The 18,512-nt window shown below is 38.4% G+C and overlaps 2 protein-coding genes across 6 annotated transcripts in view; one reads left to right on the top strand and one right to left on the bottom strand.

Moving 5' to 3' along the window:
* siah1 (siah E3 ubiquitin protein ligase 1) overlaps positions 1–8,580 on the top strand; it is a 66,938-nt gene extending 58,358 nt beyond the window's left edge. For 3 of the 5 annotated variants that reach the window (XM_056253983.1, XM_056253974.1, XM_056253965.1), the window contains 2 exons: positions 1,790–1,846; positions 6,464–8,580. In XM_056253983.1, coding sequence (XP_056109958.1) covers positions 1,837–1,846; positions 6,464–7,314 — 861 coding nt within the window. In that variant the 5' untranslated portion in view covers positions 1,790–1,836 and the 3' untranslated portion in view covers positions 7,315–8,580. Of the gene's footprint in view, positions 1–1,789; positions 1,851–4,542; positions 4,924–6,463 lie in introns of all 5 variants that reach the window. The other 2 variants (XM_056253992.1, XM_056254001.1) reach the window with 2 other exon arrangements.
* Positions 8,581–12,557: 3,977 nt separating this feature from the next.
* lonp2 (lon peptidase 2, peroxisomal) overlaps positions 12,558–18,512 on the bottom strand; it is a 28,927-nt gene continuing 22,972 nt past the window's right edge. Inside the window, exons 12-15 of the mRNA XM_056254105.1 lie at positions 18,238–18,356; positions 13,688–13,895; positions 12,863–13,047; positions 12,558–12,786 (exon numbers count right to left, since the gene is read on the bottom strand). Of these exons, the coding sequence (XP_056110080.1) occupies positions 12,565–12,786; positions 12,863–13,047; positions 13,688–13,895; positions 18,238–18,356 (734 nt within the window). The 3' untranslated portion in view covers positions 12,558–12,564. The remainder of the gene's footprint in view (positions 12,787–12,862; positions 13,048–13,687; positions 13,896–18,237; positions 18,357–18,512) is intronic.

Here is an 18,512-nt window from a genome sequence, read left to right on the forward strand (position 1 = left end):
GCATTAGTTTTATGACACAGAATTGGTCCTGGGATTCAGAACGGTCACTATATGACTTGTGAAAGGCTTCATAAACTCGTCATGATGTTCTCATACTAGCAGCTAAGTCAATTACGAATGTTGATATCAAAACAAAATTGAGTTTTCAGCTTTTAAGTCCCTGTTGTCTTTTGGTCATGCTGATCCATGCTATTGACCATCTGCCAGATTTGGACTTCTACACCTCCTAATCTGCTGAATAATTTCACCAGATACTTTAATGCATATTGATCGTCCTTCCATTCTGAATTGCTTCTGATGAAATATTGAAGTGTGGCCTAATGTGGAGAAATCAATGTGAAGCCCAACCAGTATTGTGCTCTGCATTAGTCCTGCCCACCGTGAGTATCTGATTTAACAGGCCTCACATTACAAAAGATAAAAACGTATAAAGTTGTATTTAGGGCTGGGCAATATGGTCAGAGGTTTTTTCTTTTCTTTTCTTCCCTGAATGGAGAAACTGTATTTTTGACTTTTTCTATTTGGATTAAAAAAAGCACTTTTTTCTTTTCTTTTTTTTCCCTGTATTTTTTTTTTCACATACTGCCCAATGTTGTCTTACAATGTTAATGTTGAAGGCTATGAAAACAAATATATGGTTAAATGTAAGTAACCATGTAGGCTATGCTATATGTGTAAAAAAGGGTTAAAACAAAAAAGCAGATGTTAAAATTGCTACATCAAAAATTTAAAACAAAAAAGCACGGGGTAATTGTTAAATTAGCCTACATTTGATTACCCCATTACAAATAGTAAATTTACAGTTACTGCTATAATATAAATATACTTATTTGTAGGTTTAAAATTCTACAAATAGTTTTGCAAAATGTAGTTTAGTGGAGAATTGCTTGCAGAAGGCCCGTCCACTCCTGACAGCAAAATGGAAATATTTGCCTGATTTCAACATATGGAGAATACATGGAAATGTAAGTTATGCACCGAGGAAAAACGCCACATCTTAAATGCTATAAGCAGTACAAATATCTGAACTGAACTGAACATCTGACGGGGCAAGCTGGATTGAACTACATGCGTTAACTATATCTTACTGGTTATTTTTGAATATAAAGCATATCTCATGTTTAGGACAGTTTGGGTTATGCACTTTCCCCGCAGCTGCTCACTCTGTTTTCAGATGTGCTCGTAATACCAAACTAACATATATTGATATAAATTGTATTGCCTCATTCTGTATAGTTTATAAAAATATCGATATATCGTACAAACTCGGTATACTGCCCAGTCCTAGTTGAATTCATAGGGGCACTAAAAGGAGGTCGGTTAGATGGGTGTGCCTGTTTCTCTCATCATCACGTATGAAGAAATATCTGTTTTACTTGTTTTGTACTTGTATTGTTCCCGGCTTCATTGACTCTTCTGTTGTTTTATACTACATTGTACAGTTGCTATAGAAAAAACAAAGGTGTTGGTGTTTAGAAAGTAATTCTGGTCTAAGGATGCTTTGTTGATAAGAAGGATTTGGAACACTTAAGTAGGCCTAGTTTAGTTGGCGTGGGAGCTTAATGACACTTTAACAGCACGAAAACACTTTTTTTTTTTTTTTTTACACAATGAACAAGTTAACTTGCCTTGCTGGACTGACTACCGGTGAGACTTGATTTTCACCTGTCTTTATTCTTTGGGGGAGAACTTTTTTCAGTTGTAAAATAGCAGTCGGAAAACAGACAATGAAAAAAGTCTATATATCTATGCATTTTACAAAACTAACAAAACCTCTCTCTCTTTCCAGAGGTCCACACATTTCAAGGAAAAAAGAAAGACGTACTTGGGAATCATATGGACGAAGGCAAGTATTCAGTTTTATGTTCTCACTGTGCATGTTCTGAAAATACAATAACGGTAAACAGAACTCACACTGTTTGGGTAAGCCGAGCAGAATCCTCTGCCAAAGTGTAGGCTTTTGGAAATGTTCGTTGAAACTTGCAACAGGGTTGGGTATTTTTTGGCTGTGATGCTTCAATTCATGTTCAGCTGATGTTTACTTCAGCTTGAGTTCATGGGGATGGCTTCTTAGTGGAGCGAATTGAGAAGTGGCAGAGGAAAGATAAATGATAAGGGTTTGTGCCTGTATTCACTCACAGTTCCCATCTGGATAGCTGGTCAGATCTGTACCATCAAACTCCCATTCCCTCTGAGCCTGTTACCACAGGCAGAACCATGAGACATTGCAGAGTGACCCATCTCTACCCAAACGATCCCTTGTGGGCCACATCACGCTACCATCTCCTTGGCCTTAATCTTTTCATCCACCAGAGCCCTGAATACTGAACCTCTTGTCTGTGCCTTCCATCAAATCTAGAAGGGCTTCTTCCAGAGAACTGTTTTCCAGAACGCTGTTTACAAATGAAACTAGACCAAAAGCAGTTCATTTTATTGGAATGTATCCCAGAATATATCCCACAAACCCCTTCTCTGCAAATCATACATGTGTACTGTACAAGCTTGTTTCCATAGCACATATAAGCCTCATAGAGAAAGTGAAAGAGCTAGTCAAACTTTAATCATAAATTGAAATAGCCCACAAAGCTTTTATTATCCATTTTGAGAACTGACTTCAGATCTCAGGAATAAAACTAATTCCACATTACAAAGACTGCAGCAAGCCTAAATCCAATGGTAACACCTACTGAGTGAACAAAGCTCTTGACCACAAACATCTCCATGGAGTCTGGCATCAGACCACATCATTTACTGTACCTGATAAAACTGCAAGACTAAAATGTGCTAACCTTTTTATGCATTAAAGTACACTGTTAATTAGCACTACCATCAATTTATGCAGCTCGCTTTACAAAGTGTTGCATTCATAGTAAGAAACTTTATTCAAGTGTTTAATTAATGTAATTAATGCTTTATTCAAGTGTTTAATGTAATGTAATTAATGCCATTGGAAATTGACTTTGTTTGATGTTAACATCTGGCAATATATTAGCTTACAAATCATGTTATCATGTTTGGACCAATTTCAGTTACATTTTAATAGAAATCTTAAGATGCAAAACTGATTAAAATTGTTTGTTTTTTCTACATGTGAATCTTTTTTTCCCATATATTTTTCTGGAGTATGAAGTAATGAAGTTACAAAATTGTAATAAGTCTTTTAAAAATATTTTAAGATATTATTTTAGGCTAGAGGTCTCTCTTTAGAATTCTCACTTTATCTATGCAAAACTTTGAAAGGTGAGATGCACACTTATATAATATGCGTTTACAGCTTCACAGATAGATGGTGGTCCTTGTGATCAAAAGCTTTGTTTACTCAGTAGGTCTTAGTATTGGGTCGGCTTAAACTGCACAGTATTCTTTAGTCAAAGGTTACAGAAACACAGTGGATGCAAGTATGCAAATTCAATGGCCAAAGCATTGCAAGTAGTGCCATTGTACATAATACAGGTTTTTAGGTGGTAATGCTGTCAATTGTCTGTGCCATTAAACCAGATGTGTTTTTAAGTAGCTAGCTATACACTTTGTGTTGCCCTTTTGAGCTTTTTGCTTAGTGTATTTTGGTGCTTGGACTTGTCCAACTGCCTTGCTTGGACTCAGCACAGCACTAATGCTGATGTTACCCTCACCACTAATGTTGTTGTTTTTTGCTGAGGCTCCATTAATCTGATGTATTAAAGTTACCTGGCTTAACTGTCTACCTGAGACACAAAATAACAGTCTGGGACATTGCAGCATTTTTAAACTCCAGCTTGTGCAGCGTAGGCCAGTTGCATTGCCTTTTGTTCTTCCTAACTCCATTAGAAGACCTGACAACGAGTCTGCTCTAACCACTTCCTCTGGGGTTACAGGATTTCCTGTTATATGTGATGGACTGCAAACTTTCCACTGACATAGCAGCTCAGCACTGCTGGTGAAAAGAGACACACCACATATCTTTTGATTCCCAGACGAAGAACTTCACAAATAGAAAATTCAGCAATGCCACAAGGGCTCTTACCACGCTTTGCTTTCTTCCAGAGTTTTAAACAAATTCTTAGTGAAGTCGACTTTTTTTTTTTTTTTAACCCAAGTCTACTATATTTGTGCCATATAATTTTTCTACAGTGCTTTCTAGACTTTCTAGAAAAATGTGTAGGGAATATACTCTAGGCACAGTGGACTAAAAAAAGAAACAAATTGCAAACATCACGATTTACATTATAGCTTGCCTAAATAGTAACCCATACTGGACATAAAGCCTTTTTAACATTGCATTGATTTAATGATTAATTGACACTTACTCTTGCTCATTACTTTGAAGGTTATTTAAGATTATTTAAGAGACTATTCATGAGATGAAGAACATGATGTTTAAACATGCTGCAGACCCCCCCTCCCCCATCCCATATTTTTAGCTTTGGCAGAAGCAGGATATTTTGCCTGCCAACCACAACTTACAAAAGTCAATGTCCATAAATAATCCTTTCTCACAAGTCAAGCACTATCTCTCAAACTATTCCCTTTCAATTAATTTTCACTTTTTTTTCTCTTAGTGAGACTCATGCATCACTTCAGCTGTTGTTAAAACCTCAGCTTAATGGAGCAGCACTGTTGTAACAGTAGTGTACGACAGCCATCAGCTGCTCCGACTGTTTCGTGGTGGGAGGTTGGCTTACTGTCTCTTTGGCTTAACTTCAAGCAGACAGGCTGTCTTTGCTTCTCTCATTGTATCGGACATCTGCTCTGGATATGGACACGCATCTCAACAAAAGCTGTCTGTCCAGTCGTGCTCCTGGAGGGCCAACATCCTGCAGAGTTTAGCTTCAACCTGCCCCAGTACACCTGCGTGGAGTTTCTACTAATCCCGAAGGCCTTGACTAGCTGGTTTAGAGTGGTCCTCCAGGACCAGGATTGGACACACCTGAAACAAGTTAACAGGTCACCTGTAAATTGTTTCTTTAAAATGTGTACAGTTATTGGGGGCTCGTCTGGGATTTGACCACACACCTCCTGCACTCAAGCAAGAATCATGGGTTCATTCAGACATGCACAACATGACTTGTGACTTGTCCAAGTAAGACAGTGTTCCTGTTGTTCAAACAGTGCAGTATTGTGCTAGACTATTAACACCAAGATTTTGTGTTAGATTCTCATGAACTTACAAAAATGTATATCTTGAATGCACTGTTGCTTTGGATGCAAACATCTGTCAAATGATATTGTAAAACAGGTCCTAGAACAACAATAAATGATACAAGAACATAAGTTTAGCCCTTCTAAAATCTGAGATTTCTGATTGGATGATGTTCCATGACCAATGGATGTTGATCCAGGAACATGTGTAAATCATGTTAGGAATCCATATGATTTGCAATGATACACATGGAAACAAACGTTTATCTGTTTGTTAGCATTTCCTTAGTCATCCTTTAGTCTTTGACTACAAGCCTAGAAAGACATTGAGGGCATGGTGTTAGCTGTTGTGCTTGGACTAATTTTGGCCTCAGTTGTTATACTCAGAGAGCTACTCAGAGGGGGCTGAAAATACTTGGCTTTATCAGAGGAGATGTGTTTACTAGCAGATTCTAAGCCACCTACATACACGCACAGCTCGCCGTCTATCCACACCCCCACCCTCCTTTCTGGCACTGTCCTTATTTCTCCATGTGTGACGATTTATTATGCTCTGGTCCTGCCACACTGCTTCTTTGTTCTGTAGTCTCTTTATTTCTCACTTAATTGATGTCTGTGTTAAAACTGCAATCAGTCTTTTTAATTTGCTCCCTGGTGCTGATTTACAGTTGCTCTTGTGCTTCCTATTAACTGATGTGTAGAAGTAGGATATATATAGCGGTAGGGTGTTACAGTTGGGTCACACCATTCCTTTTGTCATGAATTGGGCAAGAATCCATCTCAAGTCCTATACTTCTCTACACAGGTTGTCCCATACACATTCACACTTCTCACAGCAGCTTGTTGCCATAGGAACACTCTTCCCGCAGACATGCGCTCTGGTTTTCTGAGTCCACTCTCCATGTCTGGCTTAAAAAAAAAGAAGGGTGAGGCGTGAAGATCTGTGCATTTTACTCATGCCAGAAATAGCTGCCCTGAGTTTTCCCTAGAGGCCCTTGTCTGACTTATCGGTGGCACTAGACGGCTATATCTCTGAGCCACTCGGGGAGAACAGGCATTGATGCTGGCTCACAGCACTGTTGAGACTTTTTCATCGCTTTGGAGTTCATACTGGTTAAATCAGCAGAAACGTGTACATTTTTACCCCGAGGCTACATTCTAAAATGTCTACTTTATTTTCCGGAAGCAGAAGTGCTCAGATCAGTACATTAGATGCCAGCTGATCTCTGCTGTCAATGCAGTTGCTTAGCTGGTTGTGGATGTTCCTTGTAAATGTGTGCACCTCCATTTCTTTATGGTTGTCTGTTAGCCAAACTAACTCTTTTCTTTATCTCCTTTTCTTTAGAAATGAGTCGCCAGACTGCCACAGCGCTGCCCACAGGAACCTCTAAGTGTCCCCCTTCTCAGCGCGTCCCAACCTTGTCGGGCACCACCGCATCCAACAGTGACCTCGCCAGCCTATTTGAGTGTCCTGTCTGTTTTGACTATGTGCTGCCGCCCATCCTGCAGTGCCAGAGCGGCCATTTGGTTTGTAGCAACTGCCGGCCCAAACTCACCTGCTGCCCCACCTGCAGAGGCCCACTTGGGTCAATCCGCAATTTGGCCATGGAGAAAGTGGCCAACTCAGTGCTTTTCCCCTGCAAGTACGCCTCATCAGGCTGTGAAGTTACCCTACCGCATACAGACAAGGCTGAACACGAGGAGCTTTGTGAATTCCGGCCATACTCTTGCCCTTGTCCTGGCGCCTCCTGCAAGTGGCAGGGATCTCTCGATGCCGTCATGCCTCACTTGCTGCACCAGCACAAGTCCATAACCACGCTACAAGGTGAGGATATTGTCTTCCTGGCCACAGACATCAACTTGCCTGGGGCAGTGGACTGGGTCATGATGCAGTCATGCTTCGGCTTCCATTTTATGCTCGTGCTGGAGAAGCAGGAGAAATATGACGGCCACCAGCAGTTCTTTGCCATCGTGCAGCTGATCGGCACACGAAAACAAGCGGAAAACTTCGCCTACCGGTTGGAGTTGAACGGCCACCGGCGGCGGCTCACCTGGGAGGCGACGCCACGTTCCATCCATGAGGGCATTGCCACCGCCATCATGAACAGTGACTGCCTGGTGTTTGACACCTCCATTGCTCAGCTGTTTGCAGAGAATGGCAACCTGGGTATCAATGTCACCATATCCATGTGCTGAGGACTAACAGCCGTGCATACTTGAACACATACACACATACATGAAACCAGACATTTCAAAAGACCGCAGGATACCTTGAGTTGTGCTTGGGGGACGGGGGAGTAGCTAACCTAGGGAACTTTTTGCTGTTGTACGTTCCAAGTAGTCATCAAAAAAACTGTAATTGGTTGGAGCTTGGCACATCCAACCTGACTTTACTCCTGGATTCTCAGTTTTATGCTACAATATTATATAAATTAAATAATTAATGTATTCTACACTTTTGAGAGCAACATTCATTGCCCTCGAAGGCATAGGAAAGCCACGTATGTGGAATGGACTTTTGCAGATGTGGCATTTGGAACAAGGGTTTGAGGAACAGCACGCAGAACTGGATGGCGGTTGGGAATATTGATCAATTTTGCGGTGGGTTTGCTCAAAAGGTGCAACCCTTAGAGCATTTCATTCTGTTTTTGTTTCCCAAGACGTTTCACATTTCAGTTCAGATAAAACACTAACGTTCAAATATTAGGTTTTGTTTTATGTCCCCCACCACACCTTTTCCCCCCTCTAATTTTCCCTACCTTGAGTATGATACAGGAAGGTTCTGATAATTGGTGCATGACCACTGGATTAGTTATAACAAGTCCAGATTTCATTTTAGAGGTCTTGTTTGTTTCTGCCTATCATTGCAGTGTTTCTCCTGTTTGTTTTTGAAGGGATAGTTTCATAACTTGGCACACGCACATCAAGCCAGGTTGTAAAAAGTCAAGTTTTTTTTTAATCAATGCCACTTCTTTTGTTATATCAAAAACTCTTTAACGGCTAGATTGAAGTTGTGCAGTACGCATGAGATCATACGTTTTGTTTCCTGAGATGGGAGCCCTCCATTACAAACAGTGGAGTAAGCACTGCACTGAATATCAGGCTAGGAACAGGGGCAATTATTAGTTATTATAATGATATGTCATAATTATCATTTTGCAATGACTTATAAGAAAATGGAATGAAAAGGCTGTTGTAACATTGTGGCTAATCTTCAGTGTTTGTAGATAGTGTTGTTCTTCAGAAGACCTCAATGTCTTCTTTTTCTCTTTTTGTAAGTCAATATTTTTGTTGCTGTTGTTCTTTGTATGTCTGTATTTCTGTTTTGTTTTTTTGCAAGGATAGGGTGAAGCAAAGCCAAACATCTCTGTGGATACATTGTACTGTTGCTAGTCCTGATCTCTAATTTTATTTGTTTTGTTTTGTTCTATTTTGCCAGTAAATAAATCTATCTTTTTCATACCCATTTTCTCACTCCTCATTCTAAGCTACAGCTGATGGTGATGGCTTTATTTGTTTCTCCCTTCTCCTAATAGGTGAGAATGGGTGAAGCAAACAAGTGCTCTGCCAACTAGATGTTTTGTCATAATTACTTTGCATTGTCCATGTTAGCTTGACTGATAATAGGGAACTTGCTTTTAGGGAACAAACCTTAGAAACATTTCAACTGTACCTGCTGTGTTTTAGTAGCCTGGCTAACGTCAGACCACGTCTCATTGACATTGAGATGTGGTCTGGGAACCACATGTTCATTTTCTCGTATTTGAGGTGTTTTTTACGAATGTCCGGAGCCGTTTATTGGGTGCTACGAATGTCTATCAAATGCGCCTGTACGTAGCTCATAGCCAATCGTTTCAATTATACCAGATGACGTATGTAGAGCGAAAGAAATTAGACGAGGAAGAAGACGATGGGTCTGAGATTTATTTGCGTTCTAAGCTACTTAGAACAATATCTAAGGCTGCATTGAAAGGTAACTTTGCGTCTGCTGCCATGTTTGATCCATAGGTATAAACAAACTGCTTCGGTGTGTCGCATAGACGTCGTCATCGTCTTGCTGCTCCCTCCCCGTTCTGTGATTGGTCCCCTCGCTGAGGTGAAAATTTGGTCCATGGTATCCAGACTGCCTAGCAGCGTGAATAAAATCGCGCTGCGCAAAGGCAGTATGGGGAAACACAGGCTAGTGTTTTAGTTAAACCTTTTTTTTTTTTTCAAAAATATTGTTTAATAGAAAAATGTTAATATTTTTTTTTTGATTGTCATGCAATGCTTCATGAAACTGTTGACATTTTAAATCAACCCAAACACACCCCTACCTTGGAATTCGCAATTCAAGAGTCGATGTCTCTATCATAGCAGAAGCAAAGTAATGCTTTGCAAAAAAGAATGCGAAGTTGATGAACTAATGACATGGAAGAACAGAAAACGCATGAGTGGACACGCCCCCTAATGTTGATTGGCTACAAGTGTATTGTGGTCCTTGGTCCGATCTACTTTCAAAAGCGTTTCTCAGAAATTGTTTACTGCACCTTTTAGGTTTGTTTTGTTTGATTTTTGTTAAAACCTTTTTGGTTTAATTTCAAAGTTGTTTAATCTGCACTAGGTGGTTCGTTACTTAGTATTTTGAACTTGGTAACTTGGCGGTGGCAATGCCCTCATGGAAAACTTGGTAGTCTAGCCCAAACTAATTCCATTGGTTAAGGCAATGTTGCTAGTCAGGATGCAGCATTTATTCTTTTTGGGGAGATCAACCAACAAATAGCCTATAGCTGTGTCTACACACTTTAGCATAAAAACAGGTTATGTTTTAAGAACAAAGTGTATGGGAAATAGGGCTTCTCACAAATCTCTACCCTTTATGTGGAACCGACTGACTTCTGTGAAAGTGGTTAGTCTACATCTTTTGACATTTCCAAACATGTTTTCTGTTTTCAGGCCAGAGCTGTCATGCAGGTATTAGAGTCATTGAGAACAAGAATGCATTAACTGTTTATAACTCCCAAACGCAGATAAAATGTCAGCATTGTTTGCAGTATAGCATGGCAAATGATCATGTGCATGACAACTACAAACAGAGCAATACTATAATAATAGTTGTCAAGATGAATCACTTCTACAGCATTTCATCTGTCCTAGAACAGACAACTAGTGTGCTGCTACACTGGTTATTTTTTTATTGTAAATTATAAATGTAAAATGATGGAAAGCTATGAAATCATATTTGTTAATCGGCCATATTCACAAAACATCTTAAAGCAACACCAAGTAACTTTTCCTCTGCGGTTGCCCTACAGGTTGGAAGCGGAATTGTCCATTACTGCTGTCGTAAATAATTTAGCCTACTGTCGCACACACACGCACGCACATGCTCTCTGTTTATCCAGCACCGGCTTTGGAATCATGATGACAATTCAAAAGCTACCCGGCTGCTAGGTATCTTACATGTAGTTGTAGTCTACTGTCGAGTAGCTCCACCTATCGGCAACATGGCTCCACCTATCGGCAATTGTAACGCTTGCCGTAAAGCAAGTCAAATTTGGAGTTTTCTTATGTCTCATTCGGACTACAGAAACGCGACCCGATCTGGCAATCTTATAGCGTGAATATATCAGATAAAGGACCGCAAAGCGGTGACATAAGTGCATTTCACCATGTCACGACTTGATGAACCACTGAAATGATTTTGAAAACATTATTTTAAGGTAAAAAAATCTTACTTAGTGTTGCTTTAAGGCTAAAAGCAGCTCTTAACTTGATTCAGGAGAAACTCTTAAAAATAATGGGTGTGTCAGTCCTAATTTTAGTCAGACCCATTTTTCAGTGCTAAAAGTTAGGGGTAGTCAAGAGGACTCCTAAATCACTGACCAAATCACAAGCAATCCTAAAATAACTGTTGCCGGCAATCCGGCAAACTACACCATTGAGGCAATAGGTGATAGCCTTGGATCCTGAGCCTTTTCTTCATAAATGCTATAAATATTATGATTTATAGATTTTAATCTGAAATAACATAAAGGTTGATTTATGTACAGACAAAATGCATTGTATGATCGAGAGAATAAAACATTGCGGTCAAGTTGAAAATAATGTTCTATCGTCGGCTCCGATAGCCTTGTGGGTACCTCAGTTCCGGCTCCTGGATCTCTCCCGTGCCCCCTTCGCTTCCTGTCTACTCACTGTTCTATCATAAAAAGCCAAAAATAAATTGTAAAAAAAAAAGAAAGGAAAATAATGTTCGATTACATGTGGCAGTTTCACAAGTTCACACTTACAAGTGATCGAGCAGAGTAAAAGAGTAAAATAAGCGCATTGAGGGCTTTGAGCTTGGAATTTAGCCCAAACCCAGAGCACTCCCCCCATATATATATATATATATATATACATGCCTCCTCTCGAGCTGATTGGATAGACCATTTGAACACGCTCCCCCAGAACATTTTCTATAAAACATTTGTCGCTTATTCTGCAATCTTTCGAGATACAGACATGTAAGAGGCTGACAATTAGCTGAACATATACTTGTTTAATTGGTGACACTTTGCCTACATTTTAAAATCTATATTTGAATATGGCACCTCGTTCTACAATATTTCTGTGATTAAATCACTGACCCCTCCCCTATCAGCCAATCACTGTGGGCATAGTTAGTAAGCGTGTTGACATCATCCATAGCAATGAGGTCAGCGCCACCCTTTCTCCAGCTGGAGAAGCTTAAGATTTCTCTGTTTCTTAGCAAAAGTTGGTCTCAGAAGCTTTGCGGATAGGTTTTCAGAGGAAACTCTTACCTAAGAACGAGAACTCTTAGTGGTAAAATGTTTTGTGAATACAGCCACTGATGCATTTAAAAAAGCTGATCTAATTAAATATAAATGGTCAGACTATTTTACCATTATGCTATTGAATGATCATCACTGCAATGGCGACTGTAAATTCATACACAAAGGAAGAATGATGGTTTGAAGGTGCAACCAATTCTAGAAACATTTCCTGTACAGACACAATGAGTTTTCAGGCAATTATTTGATGCTAACCTAAATTTAAAAAAATTCCTTTAAATTGTACTTAGTTGTCAGTCACCATACAAAGTTAAAATATTCCAGCCTTCATATTAAAGAACTTTGATATTCATTAGCCTAATTCATTTTATGAGGATAACTAAATATGTTGGTTAAATCACAACTTTAAAAAATAAAAAAAATAAAGCTGGATTAGTATAATTATCTACAGTATAAGCAGCTCAAAGTTGTCAGATCAACTTTTGTTGTAAGTTCTACAGGAACCAAATTATACTCAGTCCTCTATTATTAAATTAGAGGTTATTAAATCAATGAATTAGAGTACAAGCGCCTAAAGCTGATAAGTGCACAATGATGACAAACTAAGTGCTGAGTGTTCAACTTCCTCTATGAGGGAAAAAAAAAGTCTTCATATCTAGCAACTACAGTCTCAGAGTTTACTAACAACTTGTGGATGACTGACAGCCGAGGGAAAGCCGCCATCAAAGGCCGCATTCAGGACTTCATCCAGAGTGCTGGCGAAAACAAAATCCAGATCAGCTCGCACATGGGCTGGGATCTCCTCCAAATCTTTCTCGTTGCGCTTGGGGATGATAACGCGTTTCAGATTGGCCCGGTGAGCTGCCAAGACTTTATCCTTTATACCTCCAACCTGTAGAGAGACAAGATATATCATGTCAGCTCAGACATTCAACATCTCTGATGATGAACGGTTTAAGGTTCCTCACCGGCAGAACCAGTCCTCTCAGAGTGATCTCTCCAGTCATGGCCACATCGGAGCGCACCAGACGCCCACTCAACAGTGAGGCCAGGCACGGTACTATGGTAACACCAGCGGAGGGTCCGTCCTTAGTGACGGCCCCTGCCGGGAAGTGCAAGTGGATATCGGTACCCTCCAGGGGATCAGCGCTGCCTACAACATCATCATTCAAACACAAACATTGTGATAAACCAGTCTCGCTCAGTCAACTATGAACATAAAATGTGGTTGAACTGAAAGCGGAGTCAAGCACAACTTATGTCTATAAATGACTGCTGTAAGTACAGTACAATACAAAAGTTTGGGGTCAGTAATCTCTTATTTTGAAAGAAAATAAATCATTTTATTCAGCAAGGATGGATTAAATTTGGTTAAAAGGGGCAGTAGTGGAATGTTATAAAAGACTACTATTTTAAATAAATGCTATTTATATTCCTTTAAAAAGTCCTGACATTATTTTTTACAGTTTCCACAAAAATATTAGGCAGCACAACTGTTTTTAACATTGATAAGAAATGTTTCTTGAGCAGCAAATCAGCATATTAGAATAATTTCTGAAGGATCATAAAGACTGGAGTAACGATGCTGAAAATTCAGCTTTACCATCACAGGAATAAATTACATTTTAAAATAATATTCAAATAGAAAACAGTCGGTTTAAAATCTAATAATATTTCACAATATGAAATATTGTTTTTTCTGTACTTTTTTACCAAATAAATGCAACCCAAACGGTAAACGGTAGTTGAACGGTAGTATACATATGTATGGATAGTCAATGTCTATTACTTACCATTGGAGAGGAAGTAAGTCTTGGCATTGCTGCGGAGCCAGCTGATAGCTAGATGGGCAGATTCCTTCATGACATCCCCCAGCTGTCCCGTCAGGGTCAGCTGACCTTCTCCTTCCATACGACTGGCCTCCACAAACATGATCTCTCCACCCATAGGAGTCCAGGCTAGCCCGACTGCCACACCTGGTAGGGTCAGTCGCTCTGAGACCTACAAACACATACAGCTCTGATTACATACTTCACATGCTTATCTTAACATGTCAAAAGTTTTGGATCGGTAAGATTTTTAATGTTTTTAACATAAGTCTCTTCTGCTCACCAAGGCTGCATTTATATGATTAAAAATACAACAACAAAACAGTAATATTGTTAAATATTATGATATATATATATATATAAAATAATATCATTTATAATTAATAAATTAAGATGATATAATTTAAAATAACTATTTTCTATTTTAATATATTTTAAAATGTAATTTATTCCTGTGATGCAAAGCTTTTCAGCATCATTACTCCAGTCTTCAGAGTCACATGATCCTTCAGAAATCATTCTAATATGCTGATTTGCTGCTCAAAAAACATTCATTATTATCAATCTTATTATCAATATTACTTTAAAAAAAATTAAGCGCTACTTTAAAAAAATGAATCGATACTTTTTCCAAAAGAACACTACTTTTTCCAAAAGAATCGCTACTTTTTCAAGTGAATCGATACTTTTCCAAAAAGAATCGCTACTTTTTCAAAAAGAATAATGTAACAAAATAGTGTAACAAATGTATAACACTGTAATAAATGTATAATTACATTGAAATAAACGTATAATAACACTAATGTATAATTACATTGAAATAAACGTATAATAACACTAATGTATAATTACATTGTAATAAACGTATAATTACATTTTTTACACTACTTTTTTCAAAAAGAATCGCTACTTTTTCAAAAAAGAATCGCTACTTTTTCCAAAAAGAATCACTACTTTTTCAAGTGAATCGCTACTTTTTCAAAAAAGAATCGCTACTTTTTCAAAAAAGAATCGATACTTTTTAAAAAAGAATCGATACTTTTTCAAGTGAATCGCTACTTTAAAAAAAAAGAATCGGTACTTTTTCAAAAAGAATAATGTAACAAAATAATGTAACAAATGTATAATAACACTGTAATGTATAATTACATTGAAATAAATGTATAATAACACTGTGATGAATGTATAATTACATTGTAATAAACGTATAATTACATTGTAATAAATGTATAAGACTAACAAATGTATACATTTTTTACACAACTTTTTTCAAAATGAATCGCTACTTTCTCATAGTTCTATACATAGTTTTTCATAGTTCTATAGTTTTTTTTAACTATGTATAGTTACATTGTAATAAACGTATAATTACATTGTAATAAATGTACAATTACATTGTAATAAATGTATAATAAGACTAACAAACGTATAATTAAATTTTTACACTAATTTTTCAAAAAGAATCGGTACTTTTTCAAAAAGAATCGGTACTTTTTCAAAAAGAATCACTACTTTTTCAAGTGAATCACTACTTTTTCAAGTGAATCACTACTTTTTCAAAAAAGAATCGCTACTTTTTCAAAAAGAATCGCTACTTTTTCAAAAAGAATAATGTAACAAAATAATGTAACAAATGTATAATAACACTGTAATAAATGTATAATTACATTGAAATAAACGTATAATTACATTGTAATAAATGTATAAGACTAACAAATGTATACATTTTTTACACAACTTTTTTCAAAAAGAATCGCTACTTTTTCAAAAAAAAATAGATCAATTTTTGCTACTTTTTCAAAAATGAATTGCTACTTTTTCAAGTGAAGCGCTACTTTTTCAAAAAAAATTATGTACCAAAATGTAACAAATGTATAATAATAATAATGTAACAAATGTATAATAACACTGTAATAAATGTATAATTATATTGTAATAAACGTATAATTACATTGTAAGAAATGTATAATTACATTGTAAGAAAGTTTAAACGTATAATTACATTGTAATAAATGTATAATAACAACCTTGAAAAGAATCACTACATTTCTCGAAAAGAAACGCTACTTTTTTACTTCAGAAGTAAACAGTGTAGCTGACTTAGGCCGTGTGTCCACCAAAGCGTTTTTAGTCTGCTGAAAACACCTAGCTGTGGGCGCTTGAGCGTTTTGGCAGCACAGCGTTTTTTCCGTTGTGACGTTTCGTTGCTATGATACAGAATATCCGCAGCACACTTTACTTGTAACTGATTTCGCAGATAATTTGTTTCATACTAAAAATGTATTCATGTCATCTCCATGTTGTTCGGTTTGCTCTGCTGGTTGATGTCGTTGTACAGAAAGAATGTTGTGACAGTTGGTCGGTGTGGTATTTGCCCCACCCCTCCTCAACTGTGATTGGATGGCTGGGTAAAAAGTGACAGTGATGAGCGCTGCGTTTTACCCAAAGTTGAACATTTTTCAACTCTCGGCGACCAGTAAAAAACGTCGGGCGCTCGGCGCTTCAGCGTGAAAAAAACGCTCAGCTTCAATGCATTTAAGGGTGTGGTCCTGGTCAAGCCAATCTCCTGAACTCCAAACTGAATGTCAGAATGGGAAAGAAAGGTGATTTAAGCAATTTTGAGCTTGGCATGGTTGTTGGTGCCAGACGGGCCGGTCTGAGTATTTCACAATCTGCTCAGTTACTGGGATTTTCACGCACAACCATTTCTAGGGTTTACAAAGAATGGTGTGAAAAGTGAAAAACATCCAGTATGCGGCAGTCCTGTGGGCGAAAATGCCTTGTTGATGCTAGAGGTCAGAGGAGAATGGGCCGACTGATTCAAGCTGATAGAAGAGCAACTTTGACTGAAATAACCACTCGTTACAACCGAGGTATGCAGCAAAGCATTTGTGAAGCCACAACACGCACAACCTTGAGGCGGATGGGCTACAACAGCAGAAGACCCCACCAGGTACCACTCATCTCCACTACAAATAGGAAAAAGAGGCTACAATTTGCAAGAGCTCACCAAAATTGAACAGTTGAAGACTGGAAAAATGTTGCCTGGTCTGATGAGTCTCGATTTCTGTTGAGACATTCAGATGGTTGAGTCAGAATTTGGCGTAAACAGAATGAGAACATGGATCCATCATGCCTTGTTACCACTGTGCAGGCTGGTGGTGGTGGTGTAATGGTGTGGGGGATGTTTTCTTGGCACACTTTAGGCCCCTTAGTGCCAATTGGTCATGGTTTAAATGCCACGGCCTACCTGAGCATTGTTTCTGACCATGTCCATCCCTTTATGGCCACCATGTACCCATCCTCTCATGGCTACTTCCAGCAGGATAATGCACCATGTCACAAAGCTCGAATCATTTCAAATTGGTTTCTTGAACATGACAATGAGTTCACTGTACTAAAATGGCCCCCACAGTCACCAGATCTCAACCCAATAGAGCATCTTTGGGATGTGGTGGAACGGGAGCTTTGTGCCCTGGATGTGCATCCCACAAATCTCCATCAACTGCAAGATGCTATCCTATCAATATCGGCCAACATTTCTAAAGAATGCTTTCAGCACCTTGTTGAATCAATGCCACGTAGAATTAAGGCAGTTCTGAAGCCGAAAGAGGGTCAAACACAGTATTAGTATGGTGTTCCTAATAATCCTTTAGGTGAGTGTATATCCGAGAAAGAGATTTTGTGCCTCTATGAGATGGCACCACAAGACATTTTATATATATATAAAATTATAATATATTATACATTTACATACAGTATCTAATAAACATTTAAACGAGTTATATTTGTCAGAAATGTTATGCAGCTTCTTCAGAGCAGCGCTAAATGAACATTTTATTTAAGTGTTACACATCTTACAAATTCCATAGAGCTGATGTAAACTTATGACCTTTAAATGCAGAAAAGAACAGCAAGCCCTTCCGATTTTTATTTCCAGCTCATTTAGATTGAGAATTTGCCCCATTAAAAAAAGAAGTCCACAGGCAGACAGCCTGATTTTATACATGTCCCTTTCAAAAAAAGTGAACTTTTGCCTGTTTGTACACTTGGTAAACTAACTGCAGAAAGCCGAATGCTAACACAAGGGTTTGAAGGAGAAGATGTGTGTGATAGTTCAGCAGAACTGAAACAGGCTACTCTCTGACTGCCTCTGGTCTTCCCCTGTCCCGTCCCCATAGGCATGGCAGGAATGCAGCCTCCATTACTAAGAGGAGAGAGCACTTCTCGGAGAAACACAACAGCACACACAGGGCCGAGGCGCAAACAGTCTGACAGCTTGGTGGACAAATGAAGAACAAAAAGAGGTGCATCCCAATTTGCGTAATGCACTATTCTATGCCATTTTGTAGTATAAATAGTCTTAAAGTGCACTTTTTCTTTTTGGAATTTTCACTGTGAGCACTGACAAAATAACCGTATAAAGTTCATACACTACACAGTTGAGTAAATAGTGTATAGTGCCTCATTTGGGACACAACTAAGAAGTTTTCCGGCATTTATTTAATACTAACCTCCATTTCAAAGAGTGGCGGTCCAAGAATATCCTTAAGTGCAATGTGGTCAATAACGATTGGCATTTCTGGAGGTGCCGCTATCCCAGAATCCTCCACCTTGTTCTCTGCATTCTGGTCTAAAAGATACAGACAGAGAGAAAAGGTTGGAAACTGGTGAAAACTTTGGGGGAATTCTAAGTTTTTCTTAAATTTAAACCTTTACAACTGGTGTCAAAGTAAAAGAAGTTTGACATTTCATGAACTAAAAGTAAACTCCATTTAAGCAGAGATAA

The sequence above is a fragment of the Rhinichthys klamathensis genome, unplaced genomic scaffold (genome assembly GCF_029890125.1).
Source record: "Rhinichthys klamathensis goyatoka isolate OS25496 unplaced genomic scaffold, OSU_Roscu_1.1 h1tg000005l_1, whole genome shotgun sequence".
Classification (NCBI taxonomy): domain Eukaryota; kingdom Metazoa; phylum Chordata; class Actinopteri; order Cypriniformes; family Leuciscidae; genus Rhinichthys; species Rhinichthys klamathensis.